Source organism: Amblyomma mixtum, chromosome 10 (assembly GCF_055824585.1).
Source record: "Amblyomma mixtum isolate Tamu chromosome 10, ASM5582458v1, whole genome shotgun sequence".
NCBI classification, from domain to species: domain Eukaryota; kingdom Metazoa; phylum Arthropoda; class Arachnida; order Ixodida; family Ixodidae; genus Amblyomma; species Amblyomma mixtum.
In genome coordinates, this window is record NC_143021.1 from 69,364,476 (window position 1) to 69,388,184 (window position 23,709).

Sequence of the window (23,709 nt, forward strand, 5' to 3'; positions counted from 1 at the left end):
TTGGTCTGGGTCCCTGTCAGGGAGCCCTCTGCCCTGCAAAACATCCTTAAGCTTTGACAAAAGGGGGTCTTTTTCCCTGGTTGTCAATCAGCTGCTGGGTATCACTAAGAACGGAAATGTCTTCTGGTGCAGAGAGCCCTGCTGTTGTCTCAAAGCTGATCTGGGACTCGCTTTCTGGAGTAGCGATCGGGAAGAGCGTTTCAGAGAGGCTAGGGCTTGGAATGTCTGCCCGGGGAAGAGGTGCCCTGCTGAGAGCATCGGCAGGAATGTTAGCGAGCCCCCTTCTGTGCTTGATTTTGCACTTGAACCCTTGAAGCCGGAGCACCCAGCGTCTGACTCTTGGCGAAGCCTGGTCAGTGGTGAACATCCATGCCAGTGAGGAGTGGTCGCAGTGCACCTCAAACTCGGTAAACTCCAGATAGGGCCTGAATTTGTCCACTGCCCAAACCACTGCAAGACATTCCCACTCTTGGACAGTGTAATGCTTCTCGGCCTCTGTCAGCACTCGACTGATGAATGAGACCGGTCGCAGCTGGTTGTCGGGACCTGCCTGTAGAAGCACGGCCGCAATACCGGTTCCACTGGCGTCTGTTTCGACAATGAAGGGCCGATTCAAGTCCGGAAGGCTTGTCACCACATCGTGGGCCAACAATCCCTTCAATGTGGCAAATGCCTCTTCCTGTTCAGCATTCCAAACCCAGCGCTGGCTTTTCTTCAGGAGATCAGTAAGAGGCCGGGCAACAATTGAGAACTGAGGGATGAAGCTCCGGTAGTAGCCTGCTAACCCCAGGAATGCTTGTAGCTGCTTGATTGTGTTTGGATGAGGGTAGTCCAGTACAGCTACTACTTTCTCTTCATCTGGTCGGCACTGTCCTGGGGAGATTACGTGGCCCAGGAACTTAAGTGTCTGACGGCACACTTGAATCTTGTTAGGGTTAATGGTAAGACCTGCAGAGCTGATACGTCGCAGCACTTCATGGACATGTGTGGCATGGCTCTCTAGAGTCTCGGAATACACCAGAACATCGTCTAAGAAGGCCATGGCATACACATGGTTTATGCCATCCAAAACCCTGTCCATCAATGTTTGGAATGTGGCTGGACCACCTGCCACACCGAACGGCATTCTAGTGAATTCAAATGTTCCCTGGTGGCATATGAATGCAGTCTTCGCAATATCCTCATCCCGGACAGGTATCTGGAAAAACCCTTGGGACAGGTCCAAGCTTGAAAACCACTGGGCTCGACCAAGTTGTGCTAGCAGCCAGTCTGTCCGCGGCATGGGATAGGCAGGCACCTTGGTACGCGAGTTGAGTGGGCGGTAGTCAATTGCGAGGCGATAGCCCCCAGATTTCTTCGCCACGAGCACAGGAGCACTGGTCCATTGGCTTGTGCTGCGGCGTATGAGGCCTTGTTGGAGCATATCCTCAATGCAGCTTTCAATTATCTTCTGCTTCTTCGCATTCACTGGTCGCAGTTTGCAGCGAACTGGCAGGCTGTCTCCAGTGTCAATGCGGTGTTCAGCAAGAGTGGTGCAGCCAGGAGTCGTGGTAAAAATTGGCTTGAAGATCTCTAGCACCCCCTCCACGCTTGTGGCCAAACATGTGGTCATGTTGTCCGAGTGATTGTCATTTGTGAGCACTGCATGGGCCACACTGGCAGCGAGGGAGGCTTGCTCTGCAAAGAGGCTGTCCAAACAGTAAGATTCTCCCTCAAGCAAGGGCTCTCTCACCACCACCATCTCGGCCTTGACAAAGGGCACAATGCATTGTGGCTCCATCCCCACCGTCCATCCTCCTAGTGCCACATGTATAGAAATTCCAGCCACCGTCAGAAAGTCCCTTCCCAACACGATGTCCCTGCAGAGATCTGGGACACACAAGAACCGCTGCCTGCGACAGCTGGCCGCCCACTTAATTTTGCATCTGAGCGCTGTGGTGGACTGGGACCAACCTGTTGCCAGACGCAGTGTTCGCCTCTCTCTCTTGTGCTTGGCCCCAGTAGCCTCTGCAGCTGCCATCGCCCTCAGCCCCAGTAGGCTAACACTGGAACCCGTGTCGAGCAGTGCCTGGAATGTAGTTGATCCTATCCGGACATCCAAGAGGGGCTCCCTCCTACCGGCTGTACTTGCCACTAGCAGTGCACTGTCGTAGACGCCCGCCGGGGCAGCGTCTACTGGCGTCCGTTTCCCGGGCACTGGGCTTGAAAATGGCCTGACCGCCCGCAGCGGTAGCAAACTGGTGGTCCGGTTCGGCGTCCAGTCGCGCAGTCGCGAGCAATGTGGCCCACTCCTCCGCAGCGTAGGCACTGAGTCCGTCCCATGTATGCCCGCTGGGGCCGAGGCGGGGGCAGAACAGCGGGTACTGCGGGTAGCGCTGGCATTACTTGGGCGTGTAGCTGATCCCTGTGGAAGGATGGCTGGATGGCCGCGGGGTGAAGGGGCCACTGGTATGCGGGTGACGTTGGGGCGGGTTGGTATACAGCCGCGGCTGCCGACTGGTACGCGGTCGAGGGTGCCGCCGTTAGAGCTGGCTGCAGCGCTGGAACGCCGAGTGCGGCTGAGGCTGGCCGGAAGGCCAAGTCCCTGGCCACTTGGTTGCCCGGGGGAGGAGGTGGCCTATACTGCAGTCGACGCCAAGCCCGCTCCATTAGGCTGTCGGCTGCCTTCGCCAGGTCCGCAAGGTTAGCGAACTGCATGCCCTCCGCCAGTTCTTGCAGCTGTGGGTGCATTTGTCGAAGAACACGGGCCACCTTTTCTGAGTCTGGTACGTCGCCGCCGATCCGCTCGTAGTAAGCCGATATGGTATAAATAAATTCCTTCAAATTCTCCTCCGGGTGCTGCGTCCTGCTGTCGAGCTCCTCCTTCAGGCGGCGTTTGGCGTCGATGGAGGCGAATTCCGCGCTGAATGCGAGCACAAATTCGTCCCAAGTGGTGAACGGTCCCGCGAAACGCCACCACAGCTTTGCACTACCATCTAGTGCGGCCGGCACAACCTGAGTGAGTCTTTTGTCTGCGGCGGCGCCGGTTATCAGGCAAAAGTTCTCGAGGCGTTCAAGGAATTCTTCGGGCGTCTGGAGATCGTTAAATCCCGTGAATCTCGGCAGCTGTGAGGCAATCCGCGGCACAGTATCACTAGGCGGATGTACCGCAGCCATCGCCGTCACAGCCGCCACAGCCTCCTGTGAACCGGAGGCGCCGGAAGGCACAGGTGCCGCCATTAGGCGCTCCCGAACAAGCGCGGCAACGCTCTCCCGCTGCAGCGCCGATCCATCCGTCTGGCTCACCAAGAGCTGCACTACGTCCTCGGGAACGGTGATGGAGTTCATGTTGCTGTTGAATCCCGGACGAGCCCCCACTTGTCACGCCTCAGCAGTGACAGAACCGCACCACTCCCAAACACACGGGCGCCACGCCAACAACAACCTTTATTGCCTTCTCCTATCTCCCATCTCCCCGTCACCCCCCGCCGCCGCTCTCCCTCCCGATGATGACCACTAGGCGGTCCGCTAGCGCCCTCTCGTTGCATCCCCCGGAACTAGTCCCTCCGCCACCACACTGTCCTAACAATATATATAAAGGTTATCTAAAGTTACAGTACCATTTTTTTGCTGGACCTACTTGAATAATTAGTCGATATATTAATTAAATTTTTAAATATACAACAGGAAAGTTGTGGAGTGCCCAAATATTGTCCAACCCAGGCACTTCCAACGAGATCGACTTAGCATGGTCGTTTTTATAGAAGCGTTTGCGGGTAGGTAGGCTGGAAACGCTGATTGGTCGATGGGATGCGCTTCTCCATGACGTTTTTTGGATTTGCCCTCGTTAGGTCTGTTCGATTCGGAACTGGTTCTCTGCACCAATTCTGAAAAAGTTCCGTTGGTGCCGGCATGGTGCAATTCCAGTTTTTTGATGCAGGTGCAGCTAGGTGCAGCGCGTCAGCAGCGCCACTGGTGCGGAGAATTTCAATCGAGCGCGTGCACGCACAGGCCTTGTCGTCTGCTATCCGGTTCTCGTGCCGGCGTGATCACGGTCCGTCGTGGTGTGTTGTGTTGCGATGCGTCACGTCTGTTTTTCGTGACTCGTGGAGTCGTGGACGACGACATCACTGAATCCATTTTTATGGAATTTTGGGAGTTGTCCGACAGCGAAGAAGAGGAAGCCGACGCAGTGCTTTCTTTTGCAGCAACATAGTTCGGACGTACCGCAACAGAATCCCCAACTACTACGAAAGCGTAGTAGCTAGGTATTTCAGCTTCGAATTCAAGAGGCGTCGCAGAATGATGCCGGATCCGTCGACCATGGGGAAAACTTCCTTCAGTTGGCCACTGATGTTAAACATTTCGTCGGCTGCGCGCGTCGTCTGCTTACGCCTTCAAACACGTGCACCACTATCCTGCACCTCCGTCTCTGAGGGTGCCGCGGTTCTTTGCACCGAAGCGGCACCACAACTGCACCAAAATCAATTGCGGATGGTGGTGCAGGGGGCGCTGTGGATCGAGCGCTTTGGTGCAGCGCACCGTGAACCGGTTCTGGCGGTGCAGAGAACCACGGCTGAATCGAATGCAGCTGTCATGAACCTCGACGCGCGCGTCAGCGACAGGCAGCTGAAATTTCTGTGCAGTTCTCGCTTGCGGCTTTGCAGGAGCACGCGGATAGTATTGTGCTCTTATTTAAAAATTTGCTGCGGCACTACAAGGAGCCGCATCAGGCGCGCTTTGAGGACCGCCGTCTGACAGCCATGCTGACGCGCTTGTCGGGCGTGCACATTCTCAACCCGCCAGGTAAGGGCATGATCTACATTGTCGCAAGTAAAATAAAGTAAAATCCTTTATTCAAAAACCTTGCACAAAATATGTGCTATAACACGACTGTCAACAGAAAGCTGCTGAACAGTTGTACATGCTCCTGTGACTTGCTCAGGCAGCTACAACCTAGTAAAGGTACAAAAATAAATATGCATGTGCACACAAATAAGGATTTTGAAAAATATACATGCTGCTAAAAGGCCACTTGAATGAGGCTTGCCTTACTATATTACATGCATTAGAAAAAGTGCAACCAAGCATCATAGCAGCTAGCTTTACCCTGCATTCAACCAGTGTGATGCAAGTACGTTCCGATGTCACAGCAAGAAATTAAAGCAGCACCTGCATTGTGGGAAGCGCTGCAATTGCATGAAAACAGTGCTGTTAGTCAGCTGTCATTTGCGGCCTCAGAGAAAATGCAATGAATATGGATGCAACATATTCTTGAGTATTTCCTGGTGTCTGGGATTTGTTGTTCTGCAACGGAATGTTGAGGCCGCACAGCTGTCGTTTCGAATCCATGCCCATTTCGACGGTAACTTGGGCCTCCAAACCAGGCAACACTGCACGTTATTCACATGTGCAATAATCAACAGGTGCAAACAAATTTCATGAGCTTCACACTGTGCCTTTCTACAAAAGCCGAAGGTCTACTTTCAGTTTTCATAATGGGCTGTTGGGCTCTGCATGCGCCGTCCTGCACTATTGGCTTTTGGCAGGACTTGTTAGTCCTTACTGCTGAAGGCAGTTTTACTTTCACCACCCAGAGGGAGCTGCACACAGGGCTACTAGTTCCCCATTTCACATGTACTGTGTGACAACAAGAAAGCCAGTTGAGATCACATCAGGTCGAGGGTGGAACCTTGCAAGCAGCTGCTCGAACAAAGCGCTCATACATCTGGGTGGCCACGTTGCAAGCATAGCTCATGTCCCGGCGCTTCATGGGGTTGGGATCCAAGCAGACCGAAACAAGGGCCCGCAGCTGCAAGAACAGACACACTGTCACTTCTCTCTTCTCACCTGCCCCGACTAGACCTTTTCTCTTTTCTAAAAATGACGCAGCAGCCAACAGGTTTAAATTATTTAAACGTCACACACAACTGCCGACATATAGAGGGTGGCACATGCACTTGACACCCTAAAGAGCAAAGAGGGAAAGCAGCTGGTGGGGATCAGGTAACAGCAGATTTGCTGAAGGACGGAGGGGAGATTGTGCTACAAAAACTAGCCACCCTGTATACGCAATGCCTTGTGACCTCGAGAGTACCATAAGCTTGGAAGAACGCTAACATAATCCATAAGAAAAGAGCTTACAGACTGACCAGCTTACTGTCGCTAGTGTATAAGGTATTTACTAAGGTAATCGCTAATACAGTCAGGACAACCTTAGACTTCAATCAACCAAATGGTCAGGCAGGCTTTCGTAAATGATACTCGATGATAGACCACATTCAAGCTATCAAACAGGTGACAGAGAAATGTGCAATACAACAAACTCCTATATATCACCTTTATAGAATACATATATGACAGAAGCCAACAGTCACCAAAACCGAGGAGCAAAGGGGGTGTCCTCTTTTTATTTTTTAATGATTTGTGGTTTTTCATCAATGGAAGATTAAAGGTGCAAAAAGAAGCATCTGAATTCATCTTTTTGCCGCGGAAACTCGATCTACATGTTCCGAGAATCCTTAGAAACTTCGAATTATTGTCCTGCGTGGCCGATTGCCTCAATTTAAATCGGAATAAACGTCCTGGCTCCCGCCTTCTTTTGATCTCACCGCTGACGGGGTAGGAGGAGTCAACTAACGCGCGGAGTGCCTTCCAGGCAGCTGCATGGCGCCTTTGCTTTTGCTTTTATTTTGTTTTTAGGTCTCCGTGAATAAATAGATCCAGCCAGAGACTACATAGCTGCAAATTAGGCCCACGGAAATAAAAATATGTGTAGACTCTGCTTTCACCGATCGCTACGTATCACTCCGCTGATGGCAGAGTGGCCACGGGACTGGCTGAAACGTTGGTTGACTTCTCCTACCGTCAATGGCGCGAGTTCAAAAAAAGACAGGGGCCAGGATTGGTGTCAACGTGTTCTTTTCCGCCCCATGCAAACTGTCTCGTTTATGCCGATTAACAAACAATAACCTGCAAAAGAAAGTAGGGTGCGGAGTCAACCACAGACCTAAGTTTGTAGCCTGTAAGATGGGAGTTATCTACGAGATCCCATTCAGCTGTGGTTCCGTATATGTAGGACAGACGCGGCGCTGCATTAATAAACGCCTTCAGGAGCCCAATAACTCTTTTTTGAGCCAGCACGGTGGGCAGCATTTAGCAAGGCACTGTCAGTCTTGTAAGATCACTGACAAAAAGAAAAAAGTATTTTGTACGCCGCTTTTCAAGCAAACGAAGATTATAGGCTGCGCGAAGGACAGGAAGGCACGCGAGATTTTTGAAGCCTGGCAAATTGCTAGATACAGTGCGAAAAAATGTGTTAGCGAGGCATCAATTCACCTGTATCAGAAAGAACTTTACTTTTTGGGTTGATAAGATAGGGTACTTTTGCTTTGGGCGTTAAGTTTGGTTGCGCATGTGTTGCTCCTGAAGGAAGGTCATTTTCGTTCAATAAATCAGTTGTTAGTCTATGCTCGCCCTGTCTGCATCTTTTCTGTGTCCTGTCTCCTGCGTAGTTTTATGTCTTCAGAGAGCCGGGATGTTTAATCCGATTAAAATTAGGGAAATCGGCCGCACAGGACAATAATTTGAGGTTTCTAAGAATGCTCGGGATGAGTTGCCACGGTAAAAAGATGAGTTCATATTCCTCTTTAGCGCACCTTTAATAAAAGCAGAAAAAAAAAAACATGCCATCGGTGAGCCCATGACCTCCGAATTAAACTATTCAGACTGCTGAATAGTTTAACAGCCTTGAATCTGGCAGTCTTGATGCTATAGGTAGCATTAGAGGGTTCTTACACATCCTCCTTACCGTTTGACCATGTTCCTACGAGGCACTTGCGGTAATACAGGACGTACTACGTCCGCTGCTATGGTCGAGAAGGTCATGGGTTCGGATCCCGCCGGCAGCATGTTCTTTTTTTTCTGCTTTTATTAATCTCCCATTGATGAAAAACCACAAATTATTAAAAAATAAAGAAGACATCCCCCATGCTCCTTGGTTTCGGTGACCGTTGGCTTCCGTCATGCATGTCATAAAGAGCCCCTCTTTCCATTCCCTTGTCAGCTGAATCGAATACAAGAAGGCATTTGACTCAGTCGAAACCTCAGCAGGCATGGATGAGCCTTATGTGAACAGCTCCTCTGACACCATAGTCCTCCGCAAAGTTGGCAATAAAATTCCAATAAGGAAGGGTGTCAGGCAGGGAGACACGATCTCGCTAATGCTATTGACCGCCTGTTTACAGGAGGTATTCAGAGTCTTGGATAGGGAACAATTAGAGATAAGAGTTGATGGCGAGTACCTAAGTAATCTGCGATTCGCTGATGACATTGCCTTGCTAAGTCACTCAGGACAAGAGCTGCAAAGCATGATCAGTCAGTTAGACAGGCAGAGCAGAACGGTGGGGCTAAAAATTAACATGCAGAAAACCAAAGTAGTGTTCAACAGTCTCACAAGGCAACAGTAGTTTACAATCGTATGCGAGGTGCTGGAAGTAGTAAGAGGACATCTCTACTTAGGGCAGGTAGTGACCGCAGATCTGGATCATGAGAGGGAAATAAGTAGAAGACAAAGAAGTGGGTGGAGCGCATATGGCAGGTTATCTCAGATCATGAATGGTAGCATACCAATATCCCTTGAGAGAACTGTATACAACAGCTGTGTCTTACCGGTGCCCACCTATGGGGCAGAAACGTGGAGGCTAACAAAGAGGAGGGTTCAGCTTAAGTTAAGGACAACGCAGCGAGCTGTGGAAAGGAAAATGATAGGTGTAACGTTAAGAGATCGGAAGAGGGCAGAGTGGGTGAGGGAACAAACGTGGGTTAATGACATCCTAGTTGAAATCAAGAGGAAGAAGTGGGCTTGGGCAGGGCATGTAATGCGAAGGCAAGATAACCGTTGGTCCTTAAGGGTAACGGAGTGGACACCAACTCTTCCTTAAGCAACTCATAACAATAACCAAGACAAGAAATCTAGAAGAGTATGGTGAGGGGCTAGTTGGTATGACATTATGAGAACAAAGAATAACTGCGCGAAAAGGACGGGACAAGAGAAAGAGAACCACACGGGACAAACGCAGACTGACAACTGATTTATTCCACCAACTCCTTTTTCCTTCAGCAGCAAAGCGCATGTGCACCAACCCCAAAAACAAAAAACAGAAGCGGCACTCATCTCGTGGAATCAAGGAACTCGAACTTCTTGCGGTACAGGTGTACTGAAGCATCGCTAACACACTTGTCAGGCCCTAACCTCGCGATTTCCAAGGCCTCGATAATTTCTCGTTCTTTCTTATCCCTCAAGCGTCCGATAATCTTAGTCCTATCGAAAAGCGGATTAAAATCTTTGTCATCATGCTTGCAAGTGTGACAATGCTTAGGCAGATGCTGCCCCCTTGAATCATCTAAGGAATTTGCATGCTCTAATAATCTAATGTTGACGCAGCGGCCAGTTTGCGCTATGTAGAACCTACCACAACTCAGGGGAATCTGATAAATTACATTGCATGTACACTGTACGAACTTATTCCTGTGGTTGATGCCACACTCAACCTTCTTTTGCTTATCTTTTCTCGCCAAATTGCACAAATGCGACAACTTGCAAGGTGCAGAAAAAATGACCTCAACGCCGAATTTTCCGGCAACCCTCTTCAAGCCGTGCGAGACCCTGTGAACATAGGGCACCACTTCATACTTCCGCCTCTCCTGTGCATCCGCCCCCCGAGTTTGGGCGGAAGGACTTCAACAGGGACAGCCTGAAGAAGGGCCAGCGGAAAAACCAGCAGATCAACCTGAGCCTCAAAGCTAACCTGAACCTTCTCTTTCTCTTGTCCCGTCCCTTTGCGCAGTTATTTTTTGTTCTCATAACCAAGAGAAGGCAAGTGCAGCAGGGGCAGCAGAAAGTTAGGTGGGCAGATGAGATGGCAGATAGCTGGGCGAGTTTGTAATAATACATCGTGGGAGGGAACAGCGCGAACAAGACGTCGTCTGTCGTCTTGTTCGCGCTGTTCCCTCCCACGATGAAGATGAGATGGCGTTTTCGGGGATAAGGACACAGCAGCTGGCACAGGGTTAAGGAGAGATGTGGGCCTTGAAATGATAAAAAAATGCGAATATTTAGATTTCGCAAAAATGGCACACTCGGGATCAACACACTCTAAAGTTCCTGCCAAAAAAGTTCCAAGGTCTAAATTCAACCTCCAACTACTTGAACATTTACATATTTCGCGCCTACAAAGCAGAGATTGCAGAGCCATACGCGGCAGGACATTGCACCCATCGCTTCCCATGTCTGAAAGCTGGTATTGCCCACTAGTGTGAAATGTTGTTTGGACGTCCGCATTCCGCTGGTTTTTGAGGCCTCCACACCGACCTCCGAATGGCACTTCAAGTGAGATTTTCCCAGCTTCGTGTTTTTTGCCAACAAGTTTTTATTGTCCTTGAGGTGAAATTTCAACTAATCTTACACCATTGAATTCAAAAAGAACAAAACTGTGGAGCTATACTGCTTTTATTTGGCTGAGTAAAACATTTTTGTGAACCATAACATCACCTAACTGTACTTTATAGCTGTGATGCTTGGACAAAAGTTAACTTTTTATATGATGATGTACTTCAGCAACAATATAATTAATATAGCTCCAGATGGGAAGTTTTTGGTACAGCGCCATTGCAAATCAAACCAAATAATATAGAAAGAATCTCAACGACCCGTAAAAATTTAACTATTTAGGCTTCAGTTATTTTCCTATAATATGGGAACTAATTGAGATATACTGAACCTAATTATGTTTTTGAAAACAGGAAGAAGAAACGCATATGCACACCTAATTTTGTTACGATATCTTTAATACTAAAAATGTTCATTTCAAGACCCACGTCTGCCCTTAAAGATGCACTAAACAGGAATCAAATCGTCTTTTTACCATTAGAACTCGATCTACACGCTCCGAGCATTCTTAGAAACTTGGAATATCCTGTGTGGCCGATTTCCCTATTACATCGGATTAAATGTCTCGGCTCCCACCATTTTTTTGAACTCACCTCCGAAAAAAGGACGAGTCAACCAACGCGAGGAGTGCCTTTCAGCAGTTCGCTTTGCTTTCGCTTTTACTTTGTTTCCACGAATAAATAATTTCAGTCGCAAACTACATTGTCACAAATGGAGATAAAAATATAACTGGGCTCCTTGCTTTCGGCGGCCACTACTCATCACTCCGCCGATCGCACAGTGGCAAGCCGTGACGTAACTGGCTGAAAGGCACTACACACTCCTCCTCTTTTCAGGGGCAAGTTAAAGAAAGGTGGGAGCCAGGACGCTTAATCCGATTTAATAGGGCAATAAGTCCCAGTTTCTAAGAATGCTCGGAGCGTGTAGATTGAAGCAATGCAGAAAGTTGGGCGAGTTGGTAATACACGTTGAACTTAGCAAAGCGCAAAAAAAGAGACAGGGACAAGAAGAAGAAGAAGCACACAGGACAAACGCTTGACATCAACTAGTTCTTTACTCGGGAAAAAAAACACATATATACAGATACATAGAGGGCGGAAACAAACGATTAACCAAACAATGAATCGGCTTTATCACAAGTGTGTTTAGCGTGAACAGGTATGTGTTTCTTCCCAAGTAAAGAACTAGTTGATGTCAAGCGTTTGTCCTGCGTGCTTCTTCGTCTTCTTGTCCCTGTCTTTTTATTGCACTGTGCTAAGTTCAATGTGTAGATTGAGTTCCCGGGGCAAAAAGACAATTTCAGAATCCTCTTCACTGCATCTTCAATCGGAAAGATATGGGAGAGACCTTTGTCCTGTACTGGACGTAGTCAGGCTGATGACGATTTGAAGTGCTTCGCTCCCAAGACATGAACTGGCGTAGCTCTCGAGAAACCCTCAAAAGCATGGCTCTGTACCCACCTCGTCAGAGTAAAGGTTGCTTGGAAGGGGCGGGTGGTCACTTGCAACTATCTTCTTGAATAGGGAGAACAGGTTCTTGGTGTCACTGCTGAATGGGCACTGCAGGGCTGCCAACTGCCAACAGGAAAAAACACAAGAATAATGCACACTGCGGCGACAAGTGAAGAGCCTGGCAGCCGAACAGACAGAGGCTTCACTCGAGTGAGAGCATTCTTAGCGTGATTGTCAACAAGTTTCACCGGTGAGACCACGCAACTAAACCCCCCTCCATATGTCCCCCCTTCTGCATCTGACACTGGCCCAGTGTGAGGTGAAAGTTTTTTTACATATCTTCCATTTCAGCCTGAATGGCGTAAATAATAACAGGGAAGGTGGTTCAGAGAGGAAACTGATCCAAAAGGCAGAATGTTGCTGCCTTCTACAGAGGGGCCTGACTCGAAACTAGCGCAGGCCTTTTCTCTGTTTACAAATGCGGCCAGAGACATGCAGTTTCAACCCATCTCATGCTTCATCTAGCATCAAATGTGTTGCTGAGCACAGGCAGAGACGGGCCGTCCCGAGCGAGGAGCCAGCAGGGTAACGAGCGAGAGATGCACATGAGCTGGTGGCATTGGAGGCTGGCTTCAGCGACTCCCAGGTGACAGCGGAGGAGGCAGGGGAAACAAACTGTGCGGGGGATGGGAGGTGATGCCAAGTAGGGAGCTCAGCAGGAAAGGTGCCAGGTGCGGCCTTGAGATGGCGGTGAATACACTTCACACGGTTTGTGGATGGTTGCAGGCGACTCAAGCCACAAAGCTCGACAAACATGGGCAGACACAGAGGCAAAAATGCCAGGGCCAACGGGTGCACCACGGAGGCTTTGGCCAGATGCAAGCAGTCCTGTAAGGTCAAGGAGGGTGTGCACCCAGTCACGAATACTGGCGTGCCCACACCAAGCAAGCCACCACAATGAACATTAAAGGGACACTGAGGAGAAATTGAAGTTGGCTTGTATCAACAGAATACCAGCTCCTGGTTACAAAAACGCCACTCATACTGACAACAAAGCTCTTGTAACGTAGAAAAGAGCAAGAACCAAAATACAGGTATCGCCGCCACAGGCCAAACTCGCAAGTACAAGCGTGATGAGATCATAGGACAAAACAGTGTTGCTAGAACGAATGGTTCTAGCAACACCAGGAACTGAGAAACCATGCATCACTGAGGCGCAGCCAATGCATGCGCAAATCTCCTTGACGTCGCCAGATGGCGCCACGTGCCCGGCTGCTACGCGCGCTCCTGAAGCATCGGGACAAATCAGCGCCTGTTTTCCGGCGGTAGGCGGGCTCCCGGTATTCCGCTAGCGGTAACAAGGTACACGGTATGCTAAAGGTGTCTATTTGCGAGAAATTCGTTGACGACTTCGAGAACGAGATCCATCGTAACGCTGGCAAAACGCCAGTGCAAACGTAATCGAAGCGACTGTAGCGACGGCCGCAATAGCCGATAGATGCCTTCAACGTGCGGCCGGCGGTAGCTTTCTTTTCGGCTGCTGCTAGGCCGCACTGCTGGCCGCCAGAAATAACGGAGTCTGCGTTACGTCATGTGCACGTCATGTTTCGCGTCTCTTAGTCCTGTGTCGTCATAGACGAATCCCAAGTTTGAATCAGAGCGGCGGGAAAAACTTTTTCAACTTCGAATCCAAATTTCTTAGAAATAAATGCATCTTTCGCTGCCGGCCAAGTGGCAACAAAGCCATGACATGCCGAACTATCGGATTTTACTATAAAAAAAATAATAATAGTGCTCTCCTCAGTGTCCCTTTAAGAAGGTTTCAAATCGGGATAGTTGGTGGTTTTCTATGGCACTATCAGGGCCTTTTTCCAAGCCTCTGGCATTTTCCAGAATCCCATATTCTGTTAAAGAATTTCAGAATAGCCTCTACAGCAGCTTCGGACAGGTGGGCCATCATTTCATCACGTATTTCATCAGGGCCAGGTGCTGTCTGTTTACCGGAGGACAGCACTGCACAGATTCTTACAGTCTTATTAAATTATTGCAAGGTTCCTTTGTGCTGTCACTTGTCGACAGTCATTTTTCAGTTGTGTCCTTGCACTTTACAAATGACTGTGTGCAGTGTGAAGAACTAGAAACTGTGGGGAAATGTTTGCGTAGTAAGTCTACCTGCTTGCTAATATCTGTGCACCAGGAAAAGGAATTGTGAAAGGAGAAAAGCTGCTGTTAAGTTTACGAACTTGTTCCCACATTTGTTTGCAGGTAACTGAACTATTTCTGGCACTGCGATGGATGTGCCGTGCTTTTGCTTTCGCCTTTTTTAAACTGATGAGGTTTTGTGTGTTGAGTATCTTCGCAAACTCCCCAGCTTTAATTTGTTTCTTTTTTGCTTGTCTACGTTCTTGTGTGTGCCAGACCTTGTTATTGTGTCCTACACTCCTGATGATCGTGAAATAGCAAGGCGCACGGCTGTGATGATGCAGGTGGTGAAGGAACGACGGCCGTGGGCACTGCAATGGCGGAGGTGAAAACAGAGCGGTGGCCTGGATGGTGATTAAAGAGTACAGTCTGGCCAGCTGGTGCTGTTGGTTCACTGACTGCCACATGTTACTAGTGCTAAAACAGCAGCGAGCAGGAACGCACAGGACAGGCGCTAATCCTGTCCATCCAGTGCGTTCCTGCTCGCTGTACTTTGTGTCTATTTTAGTGCTAGTAACATGTGGCAGCCTGTGAAGCCATATATTCTGGGTAAAAAGGGATGAGGTCCATAGCCGAGGCCAGAATCATTGTAGACTTTCACTGGAGGAGCTCTCGCAGCACAGACCGAGAAGCTGTGTCATGCGAGGCAAAACAAGCCCTGCTGGAGGGGGGGCGCAAATACTGGCAATCCTGGCTACGTCCCAGTGTGCCTGCCTGGCAGGCAGATGGCTCTGCTCAGTAACAGCCACACGTTCGACAGACGCAGATTTTATCCTCCTTTTCGGCCACTTATGCCAAGAAGAGGGTGCACTTGGCCCCTCAGGGCATGGGGGAAATTTAAGTGTGGGCTGTTGGCAAACATTGTGGAGCATGTTGAGGCTTCTCAGTGTCTGAGTGTTGAAAAATAAATGGGCTCCCAGTTTTCTCCCTTTGTTGGCAGGCCCTCCAGGGGTGGCAGCATGCTGATGACACGATGAGGGTTTGAACAAATACTCGCAAAGGCTGAAATAGCTCATTAGAGCTGCTGTTTTACTGATTGTTTGTTATCAATCTGCCCAAGCAGACATTTTGCAACCAAGGAGTTTTTTTTTTGCCCCCGTCAGTAAAGGGGAGACAATGTTCAGGCGCCCAGTTTGCTTGTGCATGCACAACTGCTTTGCTTACGTCAAAAGGCGGAGAGTGCGGTTTGGTTTATAGGGGATTCAACGTCCCAAAGCTGCGAGGGACGCCGTAGGGAAGGGGATTTCCACCCCCTGGGGTTCCTTAACATCACACAGCACCGGGACGACCGAACGCATGTCAACAGCTGAGCCACTGAGCCACCGTGGCTTAAGAAGAGAGCCCAGCACTGAACTGGATGCATCACAGTGCCTTTCAAAAGCTTGATGGCTGCAATTCACCTGGAACTACGTCAGAGTAGTAGAGCTGAGAACAAAAATAAAGTGGAGACAGGCTCACCTCATAGAGAAGGCAACCAGCTGACCACACATCTGAGCGAAGGTCATACTCCTGTTGCCGCACCCTCTCTGGTGACATGTAGTAGGGTGTCCCCACTGGAGGAAAAGGCCACAAAATTATTACGGGCTGAGACTTTGGGCCAACTCTGCAATGTGCTCTTCCAATTACTCTCTCCTTAGTTCAAACTTCAAGAGACATTTGAAAAAGTTTAAATCGTCAGAACCTTTATAAGTTTGTCCCGTGGATGCGCACAAACAGTATTTTGGGACTTTTTCTTTGTGTAAATGCAGCTATAAGCAGTGGCACAATATAAAATATAAGTGAAGGGCAATGACGTAACCAGCAGTCTCCAACAGGTTGTGTGGGAGGAAAAAAATTCATCAATATTGAGGAGGTTTCCCAAAAAAGTAAAATTATCAATTTGTGCCTGAAAATTTTATCCTTATGATGAACAATGAGCGCAAACACTGGACAATCCATGAAGAAGAGAGGACAGGTGCTACAATAACAACTGCTTTATTCTTCCCGAAACCCTTCTGCAAGCAGATCAAAAAAAGACAAGTCATCCGGGACAAGTTAACAACGATGCGAGCACAGGAACTTACACTCGGCTATGTAAAGGGAAAGGGAAGTGTCACGAATGCTTTTCCTTAATGTGATAAGGGCCAGCCACGCGTGTTCATTTTTGCCTCTGCAAGATCGACCTCTCTTCGAATTGCAGTGCACAACTGCTGCTGCAATGACACTTAATGTGACTCAAGATGTGCACCTTTGTCATCTTCATTCTTAACATTTAGTGCATGCTCCTTAAGTTGCTCATTAACACATCTGCCCGATGTAAGTTTTTCCACATGAAAGAGGGAAGGGACACATTAATCTGATGGTGCATGCAACTAAGGTTGTCTGGTTTGTCTCTAATTTGGCAGCCATGACTTTTTTCGGTCTGCCTGAACAGTTGTAGCACTTGTCCTTGTGTTTCACTCTTCGTGGACTGTCCAGTGTTAGTGGTCATTGTTCACCATAAGGATATCTTGCACCAACTAGCCCCAACCGAAGTTTTATTGAAAATTTTATCGCTGAAAAAATGGCCAATGGTCGTCGGCTTCTCGGTGAGAACTGTGGCAATGAAAATTGTTCCAACAATGCTCTATCATGTGCACACTGGTCAGAGTGTTGATGGCAAGACAGGTTTGGTTTATTGGGGGTTTAATGTCCCAAAGCTGTGAGAGACACCATAGTGAAGGGAAATTTCAACCACCTGGGGTTCTGTAACGTGCACTGACATTGCACAGTACACGGGCCTCCAGAATTTCGCCTCCACTGAAATTGGACCGCTGCGGCCGGGATCGAACCCGCGTCGTTCGGGCCAGCAGCCGAGCGCCATAACCACTGAGCCACCGCGGCGGGGCATGACAGCCTCACAAGTGAGAAGGCACAAACTGCAAACAGCTCATGATGAGTGCCCATACAGTCACATCATGACCAGTATGCGGGCCCTCCACAGCTTCGGCGGGTCGGAGGAATATCTAATGATCGCTCGCTGTATCGAGATGTGACCAGAGCCACTGACCCAACGTATCCAACTTTGGCCACCACTCTTTCGTGTGCTGGGGCTCTAGAACAAGGTAAATTTTGAATTAACTGAAACAGCTGTATGCATTAAGCGGGCTTAAAATGCACTGAATGCATAGCCCGGCAAACCGGAAATTTCAAATTTGTTGGAAATAACTGAAAGTGTGAATTATCCAAGTTTATATAACTGTGAGTCTACTGTAATGAGTTGTAGTACCTGCCAGAGGAAGTAGTAATGTCACTATTTACACTATAGGCTTTTTTTTTTCAATAAGACCCATAATAAGTCACTTTCCTGGCAAGTCACAGCAGTATTCCAATTCCTTGCTGGCACTAGCATTTGGAAAATTACTCAGTCGACAATTTCCTTTGTCCAATCGATGAACAAGTTTGATTGATTACAGAATATAGATGCGGTTAAAAGAGACAGACAGATAACTCCGAGACTAGCTGCCAGTCTATATAACAGTGCACATTTGGGTCAGTTTAAAAAACAAAACAAAAAGACATGAACATGCACAAGGCATTCTCGAGAATAAACTTGGTAACAGATAAAGTACACATCAGACAAAATAGAGCGTCATGCACTGCCACTTACAAATGGTGTTTGCAGCAGCACTCTGGAGGTTAAGAAAGCGCGCCATGCCAAGGTCTCCCAGCTTGGCCATGCCGTCACGAGTGATGAACACATTGGCAGGCTTCACATCTGCAAGCCATCCACCAGGGACCGTCACCAGCAGTTATTGCAATGCGCTGCACAGAGCTCAGTTTCAATGCAGAGATAAATCATCCTGCCCGTGGCTACACTGGCCACCAGACTAGATTAGTAAGCGAATGCTGCTCAACTTCTCTTAAATAACTGACATGCGAGTGCAGCAAGGTCAAATGAAAGCAGGCTCCAACAAAGAAAAAGAACAAATGCAGTTTGAGCATGTCCCTCTCATTTTTCTAGACCACTTCCCTCCGGTGGCATTTTCAGCAACGCAAGTTTAGGCAGCACAGAAAAGGAGGCATGATTTTGAAAAAAAAAAAATGATACTTTTGGCGATTTTTCGTGATTTGAAAGACTAGGCAAGTTCGTCTTAATGAAAGCCACTGTATTTGTTTCCAGCTGTGTCCATGCGCTAACGAAGGCAGTGCAAGAAATGGACGAACACTTCAGAGAGAGTCACTCTTTCCTGCAAGTTGAAAAGTAGTTCAATGAAATGAGCAATCCTGTTTCAATTACACAACCATAACAGTAACACATGGAATATGAGGGACGTCGTAGTGTACGGCTCAGGACTACCCATGTATAATACAGACCCACATAGCAAAAATGGAAAAAAAAAGTTTTCATCAGCGTATAATGCGAGTAAGGAAAGACATTCAGCTCCAGGACATTTCAAAAGTCGTAAAAGCCGAACGTCCTCCGATTATTTGTGTGCACCGGTGCGCCAGATACGACGCGTGTGGCGCAAGCACCAAATAAAGAGTTACAGCACTGCACTCAATAATGAGGAACTGCAGATATGGGACAAAAAAATTGTTTGCATCCGGATATTACATGAGGTGGAAATTTGAAAAAAAAAAAAAAAAAAACTCGTATTACAATAATATGTGGGTTTTTATGGTACTGACATCACGCAGCACATGAGCACATTTGCGTTTCACCTCCGTCTAAATGCAGCCCGGTAGCCGTATACCAACACCACTGTGGCAGGGAAATTACAAGGACCGATTTATCTCAGCAGTGCTTGTTTGAGGGCTATCTGACTCACGATTTAAGATGGACTGCTTTACAGTGCAACACAAAGCACACATCACATAACGGGAACAAGCACTAACAACTGTATATTGAGAAAGAATGCATGAACATAAATACTCTGTTGTAATTATACACTGCATCAATCACGTCATCAAACATGCACTGCCAGGGCTAAATTTTGCTCTTTGTTTCACGCACACTGGCCACTCACTGATACCTGTTGATGCCTTTTTCGAATGAAAAAAATCTTCCAAGAAGCTCCCATGCCACAGAGTGCCATACCCGACAACTTTGGTTTTCATTTTTAGAGAAGCCGGAAAAAGAAGAATGAAGTGAGACCATCTGTGTACACTGAACACAATCTGAAAAAATGTGCCCAATTCCCCCCCACACTAGAGCCGATGCAAAAAGAGAAAAAGAGAAGCAGGTCACTTGTGGAGCATGCACTTCACGAAGCCAAGGATACGGCACATGGGCTGTCAGCACTGAAGAATTGTTGACACTGTTTCCATCTGAGAGAGGGCATTCCTGGCACAAGTGTGTTTGATGTGGTGAGTTGTCTCCACCTTGATCAAATACAGGGGCTGGAAGGGCAGTCCCTCTCCCACCCTATCAGAGAGCGTCAGGTGAGGGACACACCTCTGTGCATTATCCTCTTCAGGTGCATGTACTTGAGAGCAGCACACACTTGTGAGAAGTGCCTCCAGATGGTGGGCTCCGGGATCAGCCTGCCCGACCGCCTGAAACGCTACAGTACAAAACACAAGCGCACTTCTGCAAACAATGCAGAGAGGTGAACGTTTCCATAACAGTGGCTCTTTGCTATTCTTGCACAGTTTCTACATTAAATGCTGGAAGGAGAAACTGAGTGCTGTCATATCCTCATTTCTACACAATAGCGAGATCAGTCTCAAGTAATAAACCAAGGAAAGAATTTGTCTATTCATAATACCACCATACTTTTCAGCAGGAAAATGGCCAAAATGACATAGCTCAAATTCCACACATAATTTTGGTCCACAAAGTATACTCTAATAATATCTCCACTGTCCTGTTTCAGAATGTTTCCAAGGCTTTTGCATAAACAAATATGAACCAAGAAAAACAAGCTCAGTGAAAAGGACTTATTCAGCACTGTGGTGAAACGGAAGTGCTGGCCTGACAAGAACCACGCTCCTGCTTGTGTCATTCCAGAAATACTTAAAAATGTAAACACAAAATGGCGATACTGCCTATGTTAATAAGGTATACGACACGAGAAAACGAGGAGAAAAAAAGAGAGAGAAAAGGTGCAGATTAAAGTGCTGAAATTGTAGCTGCAATGCCGGGCAGTGCATTGTCCACGAACGAGGTGAGAGTGAGTCCCCAACTCCCCACAAGGAAGGGTGCTTGTTTAGCAATCTGCTAGAGCAATGAAATATTGCGGCTTGTGGGAATGACTGAGCTGATGCAATAGATGCACACTTGGTGATTATTGGTATGAACGACGCGTATAGCCTTATCCTGCAAGATCTCGTATTTTACTCAGGCTGGTTTGTGCATTAGTGCCCCATACTGAGCTATCTTATGTCGTCGTAGATGAGCAATTTAAAATATTGAGCACAGTCTGTTCATTACACAGCATCCTTTGCATACCTTAACTATTATTGAAGCGATATGCACATGTCATGCTGGGTGTCCGTTACTTTACTCACGCAGGGTATGTTGGCCCTACTAACAGACAGGCTAGTGGTAGAGTACAGTATGGTAACTCTGGTTCAGAATACAACAGCTTTGTTCGCTTCTGAATTACTGACTAAAGAGTTGCTTAAGAAAACAAGGTAAGCAAAAACTGAAAAAAAAAAAAAACAACATTATTTTGTTGCACTTCTCAAAGCATTCCTTTCCGCATATTTTCTAGCAATGAATGTCTTCCTGCATGGGAGAACAGTTTTTAAAAGGAGGAAGCATGTGGCCAGGCCCCCTTTTTTGTGGACGCAATGCCACTTGAAACGGCTGAAGCTGAGCATTACTTAGAATTCAGTGGGAGTGAAAACATTTCTGCCAACAACCTTAGCCTCCATGTTTGCCCTTCATTCGCATCATCTGGGAGAAGAAAAAATGCCTCAACACACAAGAGGCACCACGGATGTCAGCAGAAGAGGGTGTGGCAGCACTGCAGCAGCCAAGCTTCCCCTGTGGGCGGCTACCTTGAAGAGAGGAGCCAACTGGCGTTTGCTCTGTACAGCACAGCAAGCCCCAAAAGCCTAGACTGGCAAAGAAACTCAAAGATTAGTTGAATCATGACTATGGTGGTTATGCCTATGAAATAAATTGGTCGGCAAGTGCTGGTAAAGAGATTTTTTGTTACAATAGTACCATCATTTTCAAAGCTATAAGAGACGGAAGGCCAATCGTTTGTCTATCGTGGGAATATACTGAACCAAAATTAGGCATTTGCAATGAACTGTTTTGATTTTATAGAGAAGTGGGTGGAGAGATGGATGGGTAAGTGGGTGGAGAGATGGATGGGTAAGTGGGTGGGTGGGTGGATGAGGCTGAAAAACTTTAAATCCAGCGGCGGCTCAAGCCAACTAACCATGGCTCGTGAAATTTCACTCTTGTCTTGATTAACGCCACCAGTCAGATAACCTTCGCTTGGTTACTTCTGCCTGCTTCAAATCTATTTTTCCCTCACTGTCCTTAAACCTCAATGCTTTGAACAAATCAGCCCCACTGCTTTCACTTGCAGGGTGAAGAAGCCCTGTACTGCATCCAGTGTGTTCAGCTGATTCCTCCCCCTCTCCACAACGTGTCTATCTCGTGGTACCCAACTCGATATGTCTTAGTCCGCAAAACTCCCGTCCTGGCCTCGAAAAAAAAAAAATTGCCGACGATTGCGTTCTTTCCTAATGCGAAATTTGAGCGCAGCTCATCAGCTGTTTCTACTTTTCGATAGATTGAGGCCAAGAATTTGAGCAAGACATGTACGTACAATTACAGACAACTTGTTATTTTTCACACACATATCCTTCTTAAAGAAACACTCCACAGACAGTTCTAGATTGTCATGAAGGAAGCTTTGTGGTCGGAGAAACAGATGGATGTATGCTCGACTTGCTACGCCAATGCCTGGTTCTCAAAGATGAAGTCTTTGCAAGTATTTCGCAAGGTTGTCACAGCTGTGGGAGCGGTTACGAACAAGAGGAACGGGATGTTCTCCCGCATAAGTGGTGAGAAATTCCCGCTTGTCTTTATATCTACATTAAAGGGATGCTTCATGGTCGCTGCATGTCGGCTCGGTTCATAACACACGTGTAAAACAGAAGTTCACAGCACTTTGCGACAGAACTCATCTAGGTGACAAACGTGCACCTTCCATTCTGCGTGCCAAGATGGGAGCTAGCAGTAAATTAAAAACCTTGTTTAGGCGAGTTTGCTCATGCTACAAGTCCTTGTAAGAATATTTTCATCCGTTTGCAGCCCCTTTTATCGTGCCTGTTCTCAGATCTAGTGACAAGTGATTTTTTCACTAACCAGATGGACTCGTGCTGCAACCGAGCAGGACGAATCGCAGGGCTGGCTGTAGCACACTTGGCGCACAATTATATAATATTGTCACGGGCGCCGGTAGAACGTTCTGTCCCTGGCGAGCACACTGGGCGGAGCGCAGCCGGCCGACCCTAGCACCGAGCAGAAGAGGACGAAGTCCGGCGCGCGACAAAGGTCGAAGACAAACCGCACGGGAGCGCTGGTAGAGTGTGACATTGCCCCTCCCCTCTGGAAAGGCATCGACTCGATGGCTGAGATTGAGGGGGAGCCACGGGTGTGCGCGGAACGTGGTGAGAGTTGTTCTAGCGGGCATGGTATGGCTTGAGTCTTGCGATGTGCACAATTTCGGATGTCGGCGGGCGTCTTGAAGAACGAACACTCCCTTGCGGGAGCACTTCATACGTAACGTCGCTGAGTTTGCGGAGTACCTCGTAGGGACCGAAGTAACGGCGCAAAAGCTTCTCGGAGCGACCGCGCTGACGGATGGGGCTCCAAACCCACACTTGATCTCCAGGCTGGAAAATGACTTCGCGATGACGAAGGTTATAGCGGTGAGCATCGACTTCCTGCCGCACGCGGGTTCGTTGCCGAGCCAGCCGGCGGGCAGCTTCTGCATGGCGAACGAATGCATCAGCGTCGGCAACGGATGGGTGCGCAATATCGGGCAACAACATCGTGTCCAACATAGTCACGACTTCACGACCGTGTACCAAACGAAATGGCGTGAACCCCGTCGTCTCTTGAAGGGCAGTGTTGTAGGCAAACGTGACGTACGGAAGTATTGCGTCCCAGTTCTTGTGGTCATCGTCGACGTACATAGAAATCATATCAGCGATAGTCTTATTGAGGCGCTCGGTTAGGCCGTTGGTTTGAGGATGGTAAGCTGTGGTCTTACGATGACTTGTGCCACTGAGCCGCATAACTTCCTGAGTAAGCGTGGAAGTGAACGCTGTGCCTCGGTCAGTTAAAACAACAGAAGGGGCGCCATGGCGGAGGACTATGCTGATGATGAAAAAGTCAGCAATTTCAGCAGCAGTACCGCGGGGAAGGGCTTTCGTCTCACAATACCGGGTGAGGTAGTCGGTGGCAACCACAATATACCGGTTACCCAATGATGACGCGGGAAATGGGCCCAGTAAGTCCATGCCGACTTGGTGGAAAGGAATTCTCGGCGGAGCAATGGGTTGGAGCAAGCCAGCCGGCTTGAAAGGTGGTTTCTTCCGACGTTGACACTCGCGGCAAGTGCGCACATAACGCTTGACAGCCGCAGAAAGCCTGGGCCAGTAATAACGGTGACGAACTCGTGCCATCGTTCGAGA

The 23,709-nt window shown here is 48.2% G+C and overlaps 1 protein-coding gene across 4 annotated transcripts in view; it reads right to left on the minus strand.

Annotated features, from left to right (window-relative positions):
- The window catches only part of LOC149326051 (serine/threonine-protein kinase Nek7-like), a 116,087-nt gene that overhangs the window by 32,887 nt on the left and 59,491 nt on the right, over positions 1 to 23,709 (minus strand). For 3 of the 4 annotated variants that reach the window (XM_089562924.1, XM_089562922.1, XM_089562925.1), the window contains 5 exons: positions 19,499 to 19,607; positions 17,711 to 17,818; positions 15,541 to 15,635; positions 11,890 to 12,003; positions 4,804 to 5,791 (listed from right to left, as the gene is read on the minus strand). In XM_089562924.1, the coding sequence (XP_089419050.1) occupies positions 5,654 to 5,791; positions 11,890 to 12,003; positions 15,541 to 15,635; positions 17,711 to 17,818; positions 19,499 to 19,607 (564 nt within the window). In that variant the 3' untranslated portion in view covers positions 4,804 to 5,653. Of the gene's footprint in view, positions 1 to 4,803; positions 5,792 to 11,889; positions 12,004 to 15,540; positions 15,636 to 17,710; positions 17,819 to 19,498; positions 19,608 to 23,709 lie in introns of those variants that run through there. The other variant, XM_089562923.1, reaches the window with a different exon arrangement.